This window comes from Siniperca chuatsi, linkage group LG24, assembly GCF_020085105.1.
Source record: "Siniperca chuatsi isolate FFG_IHB_CAS linkage group LG24, ASM2008510v1, whole genome shotgun sequence".
NCBI lineage: Eukaryota > Metazoa > Chordata > Actinopteri > Centrarchiformes > Sinipercidae > Siniperca > Siniperca chuatsi.
The window spans coordinates 2,025,718-2,043,624 of NC_058065.1; the positions used below are offsets into that span (position 1 = coordinate 2,025,718).

Here is a 17,907-nt window from a genome sequence, read left to right on the forward strand (position 1 = left end):
ATGTCCCATGAATTCAACAACGAATACTTTAACCTGTAATGTTGCTTCATATTTTGCTTGTTGATCCAGAATATTTGGTAAAATGTGAATCTGCACCAGTACCAAGTGGTGAATCCTTTACTGCAGTAAAAGTACTAATACCACACTGTAAAGATGCTCTACTTACCAAGTAAAAAGTCCTGCACTGAAAACTTTGCTGTACATTTGCTGTCACTGTTATATTATTACTTTATTTATTGTGTCACTGATGTGTAACGCTACACAACTCTAATGTTGTAGCTATTTTACATTAGAGCCACTTTGAACTATTTTATACACTTCAGAGGAAGTTGAATGTTTAATGGTGAATCTGAATCTGAAAAGTAACAGCGCGTGGTGAAGTAGACAGTCAGAATGTAGGCGGATACGGAGCAGAGTATATAAAGCAGCAGAAAATATTCCAGGGAAAGTACAAGTACTTCAAGACTGTGCTGAAATGTGCTCCAGTTACAAACTGACATAAAGGACTAGTTCCTGTTGGAGAAGCGGCTTCAAGCTTGAGTGTCTGCACATCAGTCAGAAATATAACGACGGACCATCCACTGACACAACATGGTGGAGATTTGTAACATTAATGGCGGCTGTTTGGCCTCCTTTCAGATCGGTTTCCGGTTAAACTCAGTTAAACTGAGTTAAAATGAAGCGTCGGCGGCGGCTTTCTGCTGTTTCTGCACCAATGGAACTAAGCTGCGACGAGAAAACGTGTTAACGGGGTCAAACACTGCAGATGGGTGGCATTACCTTCAGCTGCAGCTTCAGAGGAGAAACTATCTGCGACTCGGCGTTCAGAGGAAGTCAAACTGAACTTAAACTTTGAACAGGAAACTTAAAACAGGAAACACCCAAAGAGCATTTCTACAAAGTACAGCGTCAGTAACCCTGCAGCACCAAAACATCCACTTCTAGATTCAGTTTTTCAATGCATGTACTGCGATCATCCGGGCACTGCAAGATACCCACTGTCAGGATTAAGTCAACATACAGTTTGTCTCAAGGTTTCAAAAAGATTTCAACGGCCTCTTGTCATCAAGGTTCCCAAATCTCTCTTCTAAGTCAGGTTTCAAAAGTACAGAAAGTCTTGGCTATTATTAAGGGAAAACAAAATCCAAACCTACATGGCCCTCGTGTTGAAAGAGTGATTGCCTCAAACCTAATACTAACTGGTTGGGCACACCTTAGCAGAGCAACAATCATGCAATCTGCGTTTATGATAACGCTGTTTCATTTTGTTCTTCTTCAGCTCCATTCAGAGGTGGACTTCATGCTGGTGTGTTTGGACTCATTGTCCTGCTGCCAGAAAACCTGAGTTTGCATACAGCTTGGAGGTCACAGAACAGATGGCTGGACGGACGCCTTCAGGAGTTTTTGGTGAGCGGCCGAAATCTTTCATGGTTCCATTTATCGCAGCAAGTCTTCCAGGTCCTGGAAGCAGCAAAAACAGCCCCAGACCATCACACTACCACCACCATTTTACTGTTGGTATGATGTTCTTTTCTGAAATGTGGTGTAACTTTTACAGATGTTACGGACACACACCTTCCAAAAGTTCAACTTTGTCTCAATCAGTCCACAGAGTATTTTCTAAAGTCTTGGGGATCATCGAGATGTTTTCTGGCAAAAAGGATGACTTAATGTTCTTTTGCTCAGCAGTGGTTTTCGCCATGGGAGCTCATGCAGGCCATTTTTGCCCAGTCTCTTCTTATGGTGGAGTCATGAACACTGACCTTAACTGAGGCAAGTGAGGCCTGCAGTTCTTTGGATGTTGTCGTGGGGTCTTTTGTGACCTCTTGATGAGTCGTCCAGCTGCGCCTCTTGGGAGTATTAATTGGTCGACCGGCCACTCCTGGAAGGTTCAGTTCCACTGTCTCCACGCATCGCCAGCCATTTGTGGATAATGGCTCTCACTTTGTGGTTTGCTGGAGTCCCAAAGCTTTAGAAATGGCTTTATAACCTTTTCCAGACTGATAGACCTCAATTACTTTCTTTCTCATTTGTTCCTGAATTTCTTTGGATCTTGGCACAATGTCTAGCTTTTGAAGATCTTTGGATCTACTTCTTTTTGTCAGGCAGGTCCTATTGTAACTGAACTCAGGTGATAAACCACAGTTATGTTTTTCTGAACAGGTGGGGCAATCACTTTTCACACATGGGCCATGTATCCTGAGCTTCATATTAGACAACATACTGTCGTTCAGTGCGAAGTTCACATTGTCAGCGCAACAGGGGCTTCCCAGCATGCAGCAGGAGCAAACAGAGCTGCGCATTTAATCAGTAATTTGATGTGTGTGCCGCGTTGTTGCTGCTCTGACTGCGTTTTGCTTCTGCAACGTGCTGCACAAGTTGTGTGTCTTTTATCAGCACGATGCGTACTCTTCCAACATGTTTGAAAGAACTTCCTGGTCATTCATCAGATCAGCTCAGACACAATCAGATCTGCTGCTAAACACAGATGATTATTCTTTCTAATGCTCGGACGGATTATATTAGTGAGTCAGGTCACAGCTTTAGTTCAGATTGTAGTTGCAGATGGACAGTCGCTTGTTTGGGTACAAAGCTGTCGGAGCAGCGCGAGATGGAGAATAAGATCAGTTATCTGAACAGTGAAACGACTGTAAATACTCAACAGGTCGACGTACTGAGAGGATCGTGTGACACATTTAAAACAGGAAATAAAAATAGAAACAGCTACGTGAAAAATAAAAGATGCATGAAAACCAAATCTAGATCGAGAGCTTTATTCTTGTTGATTGCAATCGCTGATAAATTCAAAAGCAACTGAGTGGTGTTACTCCTGTTCTGTTTAAATCAAATGCAACAAAAGGCTCAAACTGAACTGTTCTGTTCCCTGCAGTTTGCCAGTGGGGAGCAAAAGTGAAGGATGTTTCCTTTATGTTTCACTTTTTAGTCCAAAATTGAATATTAGCAGTTTGATAAATCTCGGGCCCGAGGCCCTGCAGAAGCCAGTCAGGTTGGCCTCTTGTTTTTATTAGATTTAAGGGAAACAATGGATAACATCCGAAGCATTTGGAATGGAGAGGCCCGTAGGTTAGTAAAAGCAATAAATGTCACAGTAAGAAGACATATAAAGACACCAAACGGAGCAATAAAAACAGCAAAGGAAATAAAAAGATACAATACAAAAAATAAAAATTACATAAATACATACTAGACGTTTTCAGGATTGAAGATTAATGGTCATAATTAACAATCTTTGTTTTTCGTCATGAGGTTCAGGAATGAAAGGACAAAAAATCTGTTTTATTTTTATGTGTGAAAATAATTGAATTAAATATAATAACAGTCTTTAGGATCAGCTCATTTTCAAGTGAGGATGCGAAATGTGACTTCTTCCTTTTAAATGTCGTTAATCCAAGAAAACAAACCGTGAGCATGTAGAAAATGTTATGCGCTTTATTTACAGCTGTTAGACACGTGATCTTCTTACTTCCCGCTCGTTCTCCTTTAATTAGCGTCCGAGTTATTTCCCACCAATCAGAAGCGGTTGCTGAAGGCAGAGCTGTTTCACCTGGACCAATCAATCTTTTTTCCTGTGGACGTTGCTCAGTCCGCGCCGTGACCCCGAAGATGAGAAACAAACTTGGACAAACGCGTGAAAACACGGAATAAAAAAGCAGGATTTGAGCGTCGCTTGCTGATCTGCTCAAGGTGCTAACTCTGGAGGGAAACTTCAGCAGTGAAGAAAATGGACGCCAGAAAAGCTTTGGAGCAGTTTTTGGGGAGCACGCGGTGATGAAGTGGAGGGCTGGACGCTGCGCAGACCTGGTGGTTGAAGGTAAAGCTAACAAGCTAGTTAGCTGGCTGTTAGCGTTGGCTGTTAGCGTTAGCTTTAAATTGGGCTTTTATCAGCACTAATTGGTTTGCGGTAACCTTGATACTTGATGAAGTACAGTTTGGTTTAGTGCTGTGGCAGAAAGTAACAAAGCGACAAAGTAACTCAAGTAATTGCACTTTAGTAAGCTTCGAAAGTATAAACCATGGATTTTAAAGCATCTGAAAATAAAAGATTTGAACGTCTGAAAATAATGGCTTTACTCTTAAAAACAGGGTATCTGCAGAAGTCTTGATAACTCTTAAGAAAACCTTTAATTTATTTTTTCTCAAAAAAGGCCTTAAAGTTTTAAATATAATTTACAAAAGTGTTAAATATGGTGCCTGACACGTTAGTTATAAACAGTTTTTGCATCTGTTTTTGTTACTTTGGCGCGTCCTTGTGATTGGCTGGTAGCTTTGATAGGGCAAGTCCCGCCCTACTGTTTTTGATTGGCTGGGTAGTCTTGGACACGTCCTTGGTGATTGGCTGGTAGTTTTTCACAGAGAGCGGCCGTCCCGCCCTACTGTCTTTTGATTGGCTGGTAGTCTTGGACACGTCCTTGTGATTGGCTGGTAGCTTTATTAAGGTGCAAGTCCCGCCCCACTGTTTTATGATTGGCTGGTTCTCTTTGATGCGTCCTTGTGATTGGATGCTAGCTGTCAACATGAGTGTAGATATTGTCGATATGGAGGAACCAAAACAAGCGTCACAGTTTTATCTTTTAATGCAAGCTGCTTTAAATGACGCGTTTGTACCCAATGTAAGAGCTGAATATATTATCTGGTAGCTTCACATTTTTAACCGGTTTCCTTCACACATTAGCCACAGGCTGCTATAAGTAGGCTGCACAGTTAATAACACAGTCGGAAGCCATGGGGAAATAACTGACTGACCTTCCCAACTTTATTTCAATAGATTTGTCGAACATACGGGTTGACACAGACTACAGTAATATTAAAATAATCTGACAAGTCGCCTCAGCAGTGCTGAGCGGTTGCATGGAAATAACGTTTTGTGATTATTTTGTTTGCTATGAAGTAGCACTGCAAGTTCTAAATCACATAGAAAAATAAATTCATAATGTGCAGGACTTGTTTGATATGAGGTTTTGTGAGTTCTTTATTGTTGAATCTGTTATATATAACAACTGTATGTGTGTGTGAGGATGTGTATATGGGAGTTATGTGCTGAACCGTCTCGGGGCATCTTTGCACAGTGGTACACGCCATGCAGGGCTTGTCTCTCCATGATGGTTCATATATAAATTGAATTGAATTGATGCACTTAGCAGTCCATCACTGGGGCCATCTTCCTGATGTACTCCTGGATATGTGTTGTTTCCTCCTGGACAGCGGTTGTGACTCTAGTCCTCGGCCTCCTCGTCCCGCCTAGCGTACAGTCTCAGGGTGCTGGATGTGGGCTGAAACCCTCCGTGCATTGTGAGGAGCTTCCTTGTCTTGATATCAGTGGCATCTATCTCCTCCTTTGGCCAGTTTACTCTCCTCGCTGCATGTGTGTGGCAATGAGTCGTAGGCTTTCTTGTAGTCAATCCAGCTGCTGGTCGACCAGCAGGACCTTGCAGCTGAATAACTTCTTCCGTGTTGCCATAAATGTGTGTATGTTTTTATATATATATATATATATATATATATATATCTCCTCCTCCCTCTAACGTCACTGCAATACTTGACATAGTGTGAAGTATTCTCTGTTTAATATTTAAGTCTCTTCTCAAAACACATTTTTATCTGAAAGCAGATCCTGATTTTACCTGAACTGTTTATTTTATTGCTTTTGTGTATTTTATTTCTTTATATTTTGTCATTCACTCATTTATTCTCTTATTTGTTGAAGCACTTTGTACTTTGTTTTGATAAGTGCTCTATGAATAAAATGTTATTATTATTATTACTGCAACATCTCAGACGAACCTCTGCATCTCTTTTAATTTAACAGCATTTTAAAAACTTTGCTAAACAGATTTTATAAAAATATAAAGACATGAAATAAAAAATACAAAAACACAGAAGTAAATACTAGACGTGTTCAGATAGAAGATTAATGGTCATATTTAACAATCTTTGTTTCTTCTTCATGAAGTTCAGGAATGAAAGGACAGAAGTTTTCTGATGACTCTGCTGTGGTGGGAAGTATCAGTGGTGGTGATGAGACTGAGTACAGGGCTGTGGTGGGAACTTTGTCTCATGGTGTGAGCAGAACCATCTGCAGCTCAATGCGACAAAGTCAAAGAACCAGTGACGGTTTCCATCCAGGGGTCAGTGTGGACATTGTTGAGGACTACAAATAGTCTGTGGCCATCAAACTCTTTAACTCCTCCCTCTAAGTGTCAGTCTATATGACCCTACACTTAAGTTGACTGTACTCATTATTGCAATATTACTTATGTTATTACATTGTATTATTATTATACCGTACATACTTATCAACCCATAAGTCCACTTTTGTATTTACACTTATTTTAGCTTTTATACTCATATCCTCAGCTGTATTATATATTGATTAGCTCAGTACTTCTGTTCCTGTGCGCACTGACGTGACAGTGAGCTGCTGTAACGAAGAGTTTCCCCTCGGGATCAATAACTAACTCAACATCTCCTCTCTGCTTCTGGCTCTCAGCAGGTATTTCTGCCTCCGGGCTGCAGAGTCTGGATCTGCGCTCCTGCTCGACAGCTGCGCTGCAGTTCGCAGCTGAACCTTTCTGTCTTCACTTTGGGTTTTGGTTCAAAATTCACTCAACAAGGATCGACCCTCTATCACCCTGAGCTCCTGAACCAGACAGGTGAGCTCTGTGTGTCTCAGCTGTTCATGCTAAAACTGCCAGCATCTGCATCAGCGTGCTATTTGGATATCAACGTTCAATATCTAGAAAAGCAGCTCAGTCATTTAATCATATGGAAATGATTTGCTTCACTTCCTCTTTGTCTGTAGCTGATCTATCGCCAGTCGATGGTGCCAAAGATGCATCTGCCTTGTAGGAAACTCAAAATGGCCACCTGGAAGAGGAGGGACTGGACAAGTGGGCCCAAATGTATAAACTCTTATATTTAACATTTACCAAGGATTTAATAAGAGGCGAATGTGTAGTTACAGTGTAAATAAAGTCACATTTTGGAGTTTTCCTGTTGGCTCTAAATAGGAAGGTGAAATTCTGAACAAACAAGTCGCAGAAGGTCGACGTGTGAAACGAGAGACAAATCAGGGGGACAACAAGGTGAGCCTGACCTTCTAAACCCACAGCAGCTCGGCTAAAGTCCTTCCAGAGGACGAGTCTTTCCTCTGACCATGTGAGTAAATCTAAATGTTGGCTTGTTGAAGGTTTCACACGCTGACACCGAGAGAGACTCTGAGAACAGAGGACTTCCTGGGGATCGAGAAGGAGCGACTCCATCGCTGTGGTGATGTTCAGCATTACAGGGCAGCTGTTCAACATGGCGCCATCACTGAGGAAGGTAACATCAACACATGCAGATACCACGAGGGATCTCAACTAACACACTAATGCATCAACAATTATCCAGTAATACATATTATTCTTTAATGAGCCACTTTTTAGTACCAGTACAATTTCATGCAAATCGTTTGTACTTTTACATAAGTAAAAAGTATTAAGAGTACATAAGTAGTACTTGTTCCACCACTGTTGTTCATTTACATGTAAACACACTGTTTTCTTTTGCCATGTTTCAGCCAAAGCAGTGTGTGATCAGTAGATAAACAGCATAACTAATAATCCTGTCTGTTTTGTCTGACACAGTCAGATACAAGAGGAGACTCTCCAAATAAATGAATGAATAAAAACATTGACTAAATCAAGGATTCAACAGTAACCATGACATGTGATCTAAATGTTAAATAGGATACAGCAATGCTAGCAGCTCTGTGAAATTAAGTGGAGCTTGAAATTTACTTAAATAATAAGGCATACTGTGACTTGATCCGACCTGAAAGTTTCCAGTTTACAATGTGGACTCTCCAGTCCAGCTGTCAGCAGCTTCATTCCTGAATCCTGCAGGTCGTTGTTACTCAGGTCCAGCTCTCTCAGACTACAGGACTGGGAGCTGAGAACTGAGGACAGAGCTTCACAGCTTCTCTCTGAGAGGTTACAGACACTCAGTCTGGAGAAGAAATAGTGAACAAGACGACAAAAAACATTTGTGTTAAAATGCTGAGTCTGGACTTTTGGTGATACAGAATATATAATATCTTCTCAGCAAGTTAAAATCTTTGCTGTTTTATTCTAAACATGTTGGAGACGTGACTGAATCAGTAAAAAAAAACAAAAAAAACATCAAATGATAATAAGTTGCATGATGTCAAAAAAAAAATAACGCTCTCGGTCTCACCCAGAAGTCATATTTCATGCTGTACAATACGTGAACCTCAATTAGTACAAAATACATTGGAAAATTCAAAGACTTTCTGTACTGTGAAATTTGAAATCCTGACAGAAGAGATTCAGGAACCGTGATGAAATGGAGCTTAGAGAAATCATTTTGAAACATTGAGACAAACTGTGACTTAATCTGACCTCAGAGTTTCCAGTTTACAATGTGGACTATCCAGTCCAGCCGTCAGCAGCTTCACTCCTGAATCCTGGAGGTTGTTGTTACTCAGGTCCAGCTCTCTCAGACTAGAGGACTGGGAGCTGAGAACCGAGGACAGAGCTTCACAGCTTCTCTCTGAGAGGTTACAGTCACTCAGTCTGGAGAGACAACAGTAAGGAAACAAGTAAGTAGTTTTTTTTTTTTTTTTCCTGTTGAAAGATAGCAGAGTATTAAATCATGAATAAATCCCACTAAGTATCTACTTACAGAGCTTTGTTGGAGGCTTTGACCACTGGCAGCAGCCTCAGAAGAGCCTCCTCTGAAGTAGAGTATTTCTTCAGGTCAAACACGTCCAGATCTGTTTCTGATGACAGTAAGATGAAGACCAGAGCTGACCACTGAGCAGGAGACAGTTTATCTGCGGAGAGACTTCCTGAACTCACAGACTGTTGGATCTGCTCCACTAGAGAACGATCATTCATTTCATTCAGACAGTGGAACAGATTGATGCTTTGCTCTGCAGAGGGAGTCTCTTCGATCTTCTTCTTGATGTACTCGACTGTTTCCTGACTGTTTTTTGAGCCACTTCCTGTCTGTGTCAGCAGGCCTCGTAGGAGAGTCTGATTGGTCTGCAGTGAAAGTCCCAGGAGGAAGCGGAGGAACAAGTCCAAGTGTCCATTTGGACTTTGTAAGGCCTGGTCCACAGCACACTGATAGAGATGTGTCACTGTAGGTTTGTCTTTTCTTGTTTTAGACCGCTTTTTTTGTTTTGTTTGTTGTTCTGACATCAGATTGACACCAGAGCTGATGAACGTCAGATGGACATGAAGAGCAGCCAGAAACTCCTGAACGCTCAGATGGACGAAGCAGAACACCTTGTCCTGGTACAGCCCTCTCTCCTCTCTAAAGATCTGTGTGAACACTCCTGAGCACACTGAGGCTGCTCTGATATTGATGCCACACTCTGTCAGGTCTGATTCATAGAAGATCACGTTGCCTTTCTGCAGCTGCTCAAAAGCCAGTTTTCCCAGAGACTCAATCATCCTCCTGCTCTCTGGAGTCCAGTGTGGATCTGTCTCAGCTCCTCCATCATACTTGACGCTCTTCAGTTTGGACTGAACCACCAGGAAGTGGATGTACATCTCAGTCAGGGTCTTGGGCAGCTCTCCTCTCACTCTGGTCTTCAACACCTCCTCCAGAACTGTAGCAGTGATCCAGCAGAAGACTGGGATGTGGCACATGATGTGGAGGCTTCGTGAGGTCTTGATGTGGGAGATGATTCTGCCGGCCTGCTCCACATCTCTGAATCTCTTCCTGAAGTACTCCTCCTTCTGTGGGTCCGTGAACCCTCTGACCTCTGTCACCATGTCAACATACCCAGGAGGGATCTGATTGGCTGCTGCAGGTCGTGTGGTTATCCAGAGGCGAGCAGAGGGAAGCAGGTTCCCCCTGATGAGGTTTGTCAGCAGCACATCCACTGAGGTGGACTTTGTAGCGTCAGTCAGGATTTTAGTGTTGTGGAAGTCCAGAGGAAGTCGACACTCATCCAGACCGTCAAAGATGAACACAACCTTGAACTCTTCAAACCTGCAGATTCCTGCTTCTTTGGTTACGGTAAAGAAGTGATTAACAAGTTCCACCAAGCTGTACTTTTTCTTTTTCAGCACATTCAGCTCTCTGAAAGTGAATGGAAATGTGAAGTGTATGTCCTGGTTGGCTTTGTCTTCAGCCCAGTCCAGAGTGAACTTCTGTGTTAAGACTGTTTTCCCAATGCCAGCCACTCCCTTTGTCATCACTGTTCTGATTGGTTCATCTCTTCCAGGTGAGGGTTTAAAGATGTCTTCTTGTCTGATTGTTGTTTCTGGTCTGTCTGGTTTCCTGGATGCTGTTTCAATCTGTCTGACCTCATGTTCATCGTTGACCTCTGCAGTCCCTCCCTCTGTGATGTAGAGCTCTGTGTAGATCTGGTTCAGAAGGGTTGGGTTTCCTGCTTTAGCGATCCCCTCAAACACACACTGAGACCTCTGCTTCAGGTTAGATTTAAGTTTACGCTGACAAACTCCAGAATGACTTTCTGAATGAACACACAAAAAAATCAGATCAATAATATTTCCCTCCATCTCTTGAGACATCAGTAAATGTCCCATTTATCCAGCATGTTAAATCTTTAGAGAAATCCTCTTACTGCTCTGCAGACAGTCAGCCAGCTCCTCCTGCTTCATTCTCCTCAGGAAGTGTAGTGTGATCTTCAGAAATGCCTCTCTGCTGCTCCTCCTCTGCTCTTCCTCCTCACCGTCCAACACCTCCTCATCCTCGCTCTGACTCTCTAAGCATTCTGGGTAATCTGAACTCAGAACCGTCTGGATCTTCTTCAGCTCGTTCTTCACAAAAGTGACAATGTTCTCCTCCAGCAGCTGGAACAGAATATTATATGAATGAAACAATCAAACTAAAATCATGGAACCAAACATCAGATCCATGTTGGACAGACTGACAATCCACTGGTCTAAAAAGTGCAGCGTGGAGATTATTGTGACCAGAATAGATGTAAAAGTAGTTGTTGTACATGTACAGACCATAAATATGGAGTCCAGGTGCATTTGATGCTGCTGGGCAGACTGACCACTGGGAACCTCTGAGCTCTCCTGGTCGACTCTGTGGAGGAATCATGAAGAATTAGCTCACGTTATGTCTGTCCACACAGAGACAAACACAAGCTAAAGGTCCTTTGAGCTAAAGTGTTGATTACAACATTGAATCAGATGGTTTCCTCTGACATTAAAGTCTTGTAAAAAGTTTGTAAAAAGTCAGAGGAAAGAAAAACCATAGAATATTAGACAAAATTACCGCAGAATTTGAACAAGGCTAAAACACCAGAGAGTGGTGGCCGAAAATTTAAACACGTTGAAAAAGGAAAGTAAATCAACTGTGTTTGAAGGATCAGACCACCTGGGAGGCAGCGCAGGCCTTCAGGTTAGAGAGGCACGCTTAAAGGTCACCAGTCGACTACTTAACTGTCAGCAAACGTCTGGACAGAAATGTGAGTGACTAAAACTTGACTCTCCCTCAGTGTACACTGCTAACATCACCTGAGCAAAGGCCCTCCAGTGGAGCTGCTCAGTGTCTGGTTGTATCAGACTGGTTGTAATGGGCAGCTCCCACTGGGAATGTGTTTGACTGTGTGAGTGTGAGGCAGCTGCTGCTGAAAGAGAACATTGGTGCTCAGAGAACTTCCATATAAGTCAGTAAAGGTTTAAAAACTGGAGATCTCACAACTGAGAATCTGATACAAACACACTGTTTAGTTTCTCACATCAGTTTTAAATCCTCACCTTTGATCAGCAGAGTGACGTCCATCTTTGAAGCCTATAGGACGATACATGGACCTGTCACTCTTCATGGACACACAGCTGGGTTCTGGTTTTTCCAGCTTCCTCCTGATAGAAACACATAAACACAGTATATAATCTGCACTGCACCCAGAACGCAGACTAACAGTGTGTTGTGGAGACATTTGACTGAAAACAGTTTGCTGGTTGTTTTGTTCGGCCATCCAGCAGAACTGTTTTCCACCACTGAAACACAACTTTTCTTAAAGGCACTGCAGAGTGAATCAATGTAGAAACAGTTCTCTCATGTTGTAGGAAACAAAGCAAACTGAGCTGCTGTCTGATTGTCAACACTCAGACATCTGAGTTCTTCCATCAGCAGCATCAATAAGAAAGCAGCTGTGTTTCCTCAGACTCTCTGCGATGGTTATAGTTGCTATGGTTGAAGATCTAAGGCTTCAGGTTCCCGTAGGAAAGGGCTGTCTGACGGCAAGGTAAGGCGGTGAAATTATTCTAAATACAGCGTACACTTAAACTGATATTTTTTTAGGTGGGCCTTCTTTTAGGGGGCTAAAATCCGTTTAGTTTCGGCTCCCGTCCACAGCAGTGCATTGCTTAGCTCCCGTGCTGGTCCTGTCTGCTTCTCCTAACTGTCCACTGTATGTATTTATAAGGGGAAACCCACAGAGACCGCTGTACCTACTGTGTTTACAACTGAAGCAACATTAGAGAAACAAAGAACTAATACGACATAAAGAATGTGCAGGCCTACAAGTTAGGGAAAATATTCACGAATAGAAATAATAAAGCAAATCTCGTACAACCCTGTGTTGTAAAAATGATAAATACATCTACTTTATTCCTAATGTTGATTACTATTAACATTATTACGAATGTGTTGGTTCAGTGACTTTTTCTGTACCAGCACTGTGTGCAGGTTGTTAATTAAAAAAAGGAAACAATGATCTATTATATATAATAGGTAATATATATATGACCTCTTTTGCGTGCCTAGCACTTTTGCTTATTTTTGCCGCGGTATCGAAAGCGAGTGTCGTTCTTTATACTAGTTTTGTTTTGAAGTTTTAAATTCTTGTATCAATACATGAATCAGTAATATGTTAGCGTTATTAACAGATTACCTCTTTGCAGCAGAGAGTTGTAGTCGTTTAAAATCAATGAATTGATCCTTTGACCAGTCACTCTTGAAGGACACACAGCTGGGCTCAGGTCCAGGTCCATAAGAAGCTGGTCTCACATAGATCCTGTTGGACAGAGAGGAAGACCACCAGGGATGGAAATTCACTTTTTAGTCTTCAGACTCAGAAGCTGCTGGAGAAACTAGCAGCTATCAGCAAGAAAAGGATCAACACACCAAAGTTCAATAAAACATGAAGCTGAATGATTTCAGTCTGTGTATCATCGCTTCATTTTCCTATAAAATATTGGACCAAAGCAGTTCCAATGTTAAACTGAAGTCAGGAGCTGAAGACTGGTTATACTGGTTATACTGGGCAGCTTTCACGTGTGAGAATATAAATGTATGTGAAGAAGAACGATGCTGAAAATAATAAAACGTCTTTGGATGAATAACAGTTAAAACATGAATCTAAGGTTGTCAAAAGTATCGACACTTAGATACTTTTTCGATGCCACGTGTTTAAAACGATACAATCTCTGTTAATTATACATGTGATAGTATCCAAAGTACCGAAGTTGTGAAAAAACTCATCTACAGTCAGACCCAATCTTGGACGGCGGTCGGCACGGTCGGGAAGCAGACCAGCAGACTGCGGGTCAGCAATGCGCTGCTGTGGACGGGGACAGCAACAAAACGTATTTTAAAAATCAATATCAGTTTAAGTGTACGCTGTATTTAGATTATTCTCACCGCTTCACCTTGCCGTCAGACAGTCCTTTCTGACGGGAAACTGAAGCCTTATGTGGCTCTCTGCAAAGCCACTACCAGACTCCTTAAACAAAAACAGTTATTTTACCTCGCAGAACACTGGTGATGCTGGTCTGCCGCTGCTTCGGTCCGCAGCAACTAACGTTGGTTAAAACACCAAAGTCACACAATAACACAAACAAACTAACCGATCGGTGGACCAGCAACTCCCGTGTTCTGCGAGGTAAAATAACTGTTTTTGTCAATGGAGTCTGGTGGCTTTGAAGAGAGCATAGATGGATCTAAGGCTTCAGGTTCCCGTAGGAAAGGGCTGTCTGACGGCAAGGTAAGGCGGTGAAATTATTCTAAATACAGCGTACACTTAAACTGATATTTTTTTAGGTGGGCCTTCTTTTAGGGGGCTAAAATCCGTTTAGTTTCGGCTCCCGTCCACAGCAGTGCATTGCTTAGCTCCCGTGCTGGTCCTGTCTGCTTCTCCTAACTGTCCACTGTATGTATTTATAAGGGGAAACCCACAGAGACCGCTGTACCTACTGTGTTTACAACTGAAGCAACATTAGAGAAACAAAGAACTAATACGACATAAACAATGTGTCGGCCTACAAGTTAGGGAAAACATTCACGAATAGAAATAATAAAGCAAATCTCGTACAACCCTGTGTTGTAAAAATGATAAATACATCTACCTTATTCCTAATGTTAACATTATTACAAATGTGTTGGTTCAGTGACGTTTCTGTACCAGCACTGTGTGCAGGTTGTTAATTAAAAAAAAGGACACAATGATCTATTATATAAAATAGGTAATATATATATGACCTATTTTGCGTGCCTAGGACTTTTGCTTATTTTTGCCGCGGTATCGAAAGCGAGTGTCGTTCTTTATACTAGTTTTGTTTTGAAGTTTTAAATTCTTGTATCGATACATGAATCAGTAATATGTTAGCGTTATTAACAGATTACCTCTTTGTATCAGATGGTTGTCGTCTTTTAAACTCAATGGAGCGATCGGTTGACCAGTCGCTCTTGAAGGACACACAGCTGGGCTCAGGTTCAGGTCCAGGTCCAGCAGAGTCTGGTCTCTGCTGCTCTGGGCTTGAACACAACACACACAGAGCTTTGAGTGTGAATAATGATGGTGCAGTGATCTGAGTGCTGAGCTCTGACATGGAGAAGAGTCATGGACAGTTAGAGATCCTCATCTCACCTCTGAGATCTGGTCTGGCTGCCATGTTCCCCACACAGACTGGTTTTAGAGGGAGGGGCTCCTCCTCTCTGTCCTCACACTGATTCATGCTGCTGAACTCACATCCACATCAGCTCACACACACTTTGATCTGGAGAGGAAACACAAATCCTTCATCTGCACATCAACTGAAATCCTCCTTTCCATCATTTCTCCTGTAAGAAGATCAGCTGCTCCTCCAGTGATTGGCTGTTACTTTCTGTTTCATATCAGTGTCAGCTGAATGCAGTCAGACAGCAGTGAGGCAGAGGAAGCTGCCATCAGCTGCTGGACTTCTACTATCAGGCCACTAGATGGCGTCATGAAGCTGCAGTGAAGTGCAGATTTACCTTCACTGACACGCTGATTGAATTTGACGGGAAGCTTCAGTTTCTTTAATATTCAGTCAATTCAAAACTAAAACTTTCAGTTACGCCTGAATGATTGTTATTAAACTCGTCCGAGTGCGTTTGACGCAAAGTGTCGCCCAAATGATTGTAATGGACCTCAGCTCTACATGTTGGAGGCCGCACACTGTTCTGTACATTAAACTGCTTCTGAGAGTTATTCTGTTACGTTGCTCTTCGTATTCATTTAGTTTCCGTTTGATTTCTTCCTTTAGTGATACTTTTATACACTTTGTTCTGTTTCGTTTCGTTCTCATTTAAAATTTTCTGAATATTTGTTCAGACCTGTTCTGTGTGTGCAGTGTGGAGGAGCTACAGCTGTATTGTATTGTGCCATCCTGTGTTGTATAAAGACAATAAAGCTGAACCTTCAACCTCGATAAGGAGCCCAAAGTCCACAGAGGCGAACCTGAACATTAATGGAAAACTATTAATTACAACCACAAAAAAAGAAAAAACAAACTTTTTTTCATAATAATTAATTCATAATTTGAATTATTAGGTTTTTAGGTTTTGTTAAAGGAGGAAAAGAGAATAAAAAAACATGAATTGTAATGAAAGAATAAAGATATTTGTCAAATTTATAGAAAAGAAAATCTCATAAAATGGGACATTTTTTGACACAAGTACTCACAACTATTAATACCACACTGAGAAAATACTCTGGTCAAAGAAAAAGTCCTGCATTCAAAGTTAAAGTACAAGAAGTTCATCTTTTACTGAATCTGCAAAGTAACCAGATAAATGTGGCAGTGTTTCCTCCTGAGATTAAAGGCAGCGCTCAGATCCTTTACTGCAGTAAAAGGAAATACTCCACTACAAGTAAAAGTCCTGCACTGAAAATGTTACTTCAGCAAAAGTATAATCAGGATAATTAAAGTATTAAAAGTAAAAGCACTCGGTGCAGTGAAGCGCCCCTGTGACTGTTGTGCTGTTATATATTCTGTCATCAGATTATTATGACTCGTGCGTTCATGTAAAGCAGGAAGTTGCTGACAGAGTTTTAATGTTGTAGCTGTGAGGTGGAGATAACTTTCACTACTTTATATTCAAGGAAATGTCCCTTGAATTCAACAACAGATACTTTAACCTGTAATGTTACTTCATATTTTACTTGTTGATCAAATATTTTGTGTAAAATGTGAATCTGCACAGTACCAAGTGGTGGATCCTTTACTGCAGTAAAAGTACTAATACCACACTGTAAAGATACTCTGCTACAAGTAAAAGTCCTGCACTGAAAACTTTGCACAACGGCTGCTGTCACTGTTATATTATTACTTTATTATTGTGTCACTGATGTGTAACTACAACTCTGTGTTGTAGCTGGCTGAGGTGGAGCCACTTTGAACTGTTTTATACACTTTGAGGAAGTTTAATGTTTAATAGTGAATCTGAATCTGAAAAGTAACAACACGTAGTGAAGTAAACAGTCAAATATAGGCAGATACAGAGCAGAAGTATAAAGCAGCAGAAATATTCAAGGAAAGTACAAGTACTTCAAGACTGTACTGAAATGTACTCAGTTACAAACTGACATAAAGGACTAGTTCCTGTTGGAGGAGCAGCTCGCTTAGTGTCTGCACATCAGTCAGAAATATAACGACGGACCATCCACTGACACAACATGGCGGAGATTTGTAACATTAATGGCGGCTGTTTGGCCTCCTTCGTCCCGAGTTTCCAGTTAAACTCAGTTAAACTGAGTTAAAATGAAGCGTCGAGCGGCAGCTTTCTGCTGTTTCTGTGGAACTAAGCTGCCGACAGCTTGTGTTAACGAGTCAAACACTTCAGACGGGTTACATTACCTTCAGCTGCAGCTTCAGAGGAGAAAACTATCTGCGACTCGACGTTCAGAGGAAGTCAAACTGAACTTAAACTTTGAACAGGAAACTTTAAACAGGAAACACCCAAAGAGCATTTCTACAGCACAGCGTCAGTAACCCTGCAGCACCAAAACATCCACTTCTAGATTCAGTTTTTCAGCATGTACACGTCATCGGGCACTGCAAGATACCCACTGTCAGATTAAGTCACAGTTTGTCTCAAGGTTTCAAAAAGATTTCAACAGCCTCTGTCATCAAGGTTCCCAAATCTCTTCTGTCAGGATTTCAAAAAAAGTACAGAAAGTCTTATTTATTATTAAGGGAAAACAAAATCCAAACCTACATGGCCCTGTGTGAAAAAGTGATTGCCCCCTAAACCTAATAACTGGTTGGGCCACCCTTAGCAGCAACAACTGCAATCAAGCGTTTGCGATAACTTGCTTCATTTTGTTCTTCTTCAGCCATTCAGAGGTGGACTTGCTGGTGTGTTTTGGATCATTGTCCTGCTGCAGAACCCAAGTTTGCATCAGCTTGAGGTCACGAACAGATGGCCGGACGTTCTCCTTCATGAGTTTTTGGTAGACGGCAGAATTCATGGTTCCATTTATCACAGCAAGTCTTCCAGGTCCTGAAGCAGCAAAACAGCCCCAGACCATCACACTACCACCACCATATTTTACTGTTGGTATGATGTTCTTTTTCTGAAATGCGGCGTTACTTTTACGCCAGATGTAATGGGACACACACCTTCCAAAAAGTTCAGCTTTTGTCTCGT

General features: G+C 41.7%; 1 protein-coding gene and 1 long non-coding RNA gene across 6 annotated transcripts in view; both read right to left on the reverse strand.

Moving 5' to 3' along the window:
* LOC122871889 (protein NLRC3-like) overlaps positions 1 to 17,907 on the reverse strand; it is an 83,792-nt gene that overhangs the window by 44,855 nt on the left and 21,030 nt on the right. For 4 of the 5 annotated variants that reach the window (XM_044187442.1, XM_044187443.1, XM_044187441.1 and 1 more), the window contains exons 2-9: positions 14,638 to 14,769; positions 12,908 to 13,030; positions 11,769 to 11,873; positions 11,013 to 11,091; positions 10,622 to 10,850; positions 8,704 to 10,510; positions 8,421 to 8,594; positions 7,834 to 8,007 (exon numbers count right to left, since the gene is read on the reverse strand). The exons of the other annotated variant lie outside the window; for it this stretch is intronic. In XM_044187442.1, the coding sequence (XP_044043377.1) occupies positions 7,834 to 8,007; positions 8,421 to 8,594; positions 8,704 to 10,510; positions 10,622 to 10,850; positions 11,013 to 11,091; positions 11,769 to 11,873; positions 12,908 to 13,030; positions 14,638 to 14,769 (2,823 nt within the window). The remainder of the gene's footprint in view (positions 1 to 7,833; positions 8,008 to 8,420; positions 8,595 to 8,703; positions 10,511 to 10,621; positions 10,851 to 11,012; positions 11,092 to 11,768; positions 11,874 to 12,907; positions 13,031 to 14,637; positions 14,770 to 17,907) is intronic. 5 annotated transcript variants of the gene reach the window in all.
* Positions 14,953 to 17,518, reverse strand: LOC122872023. The gene is made up of 3 exons (XR_006376986.1): positions 17,115 to 17,518; positions 15,592 to 15,715; positions 14,953 to 15,011 (listed from the first exon to the last, which is right to left on the reverse strand). It is a non-coding gene; the product is annotated as an uncharacterized LOC122872023 (long non-coding RNA).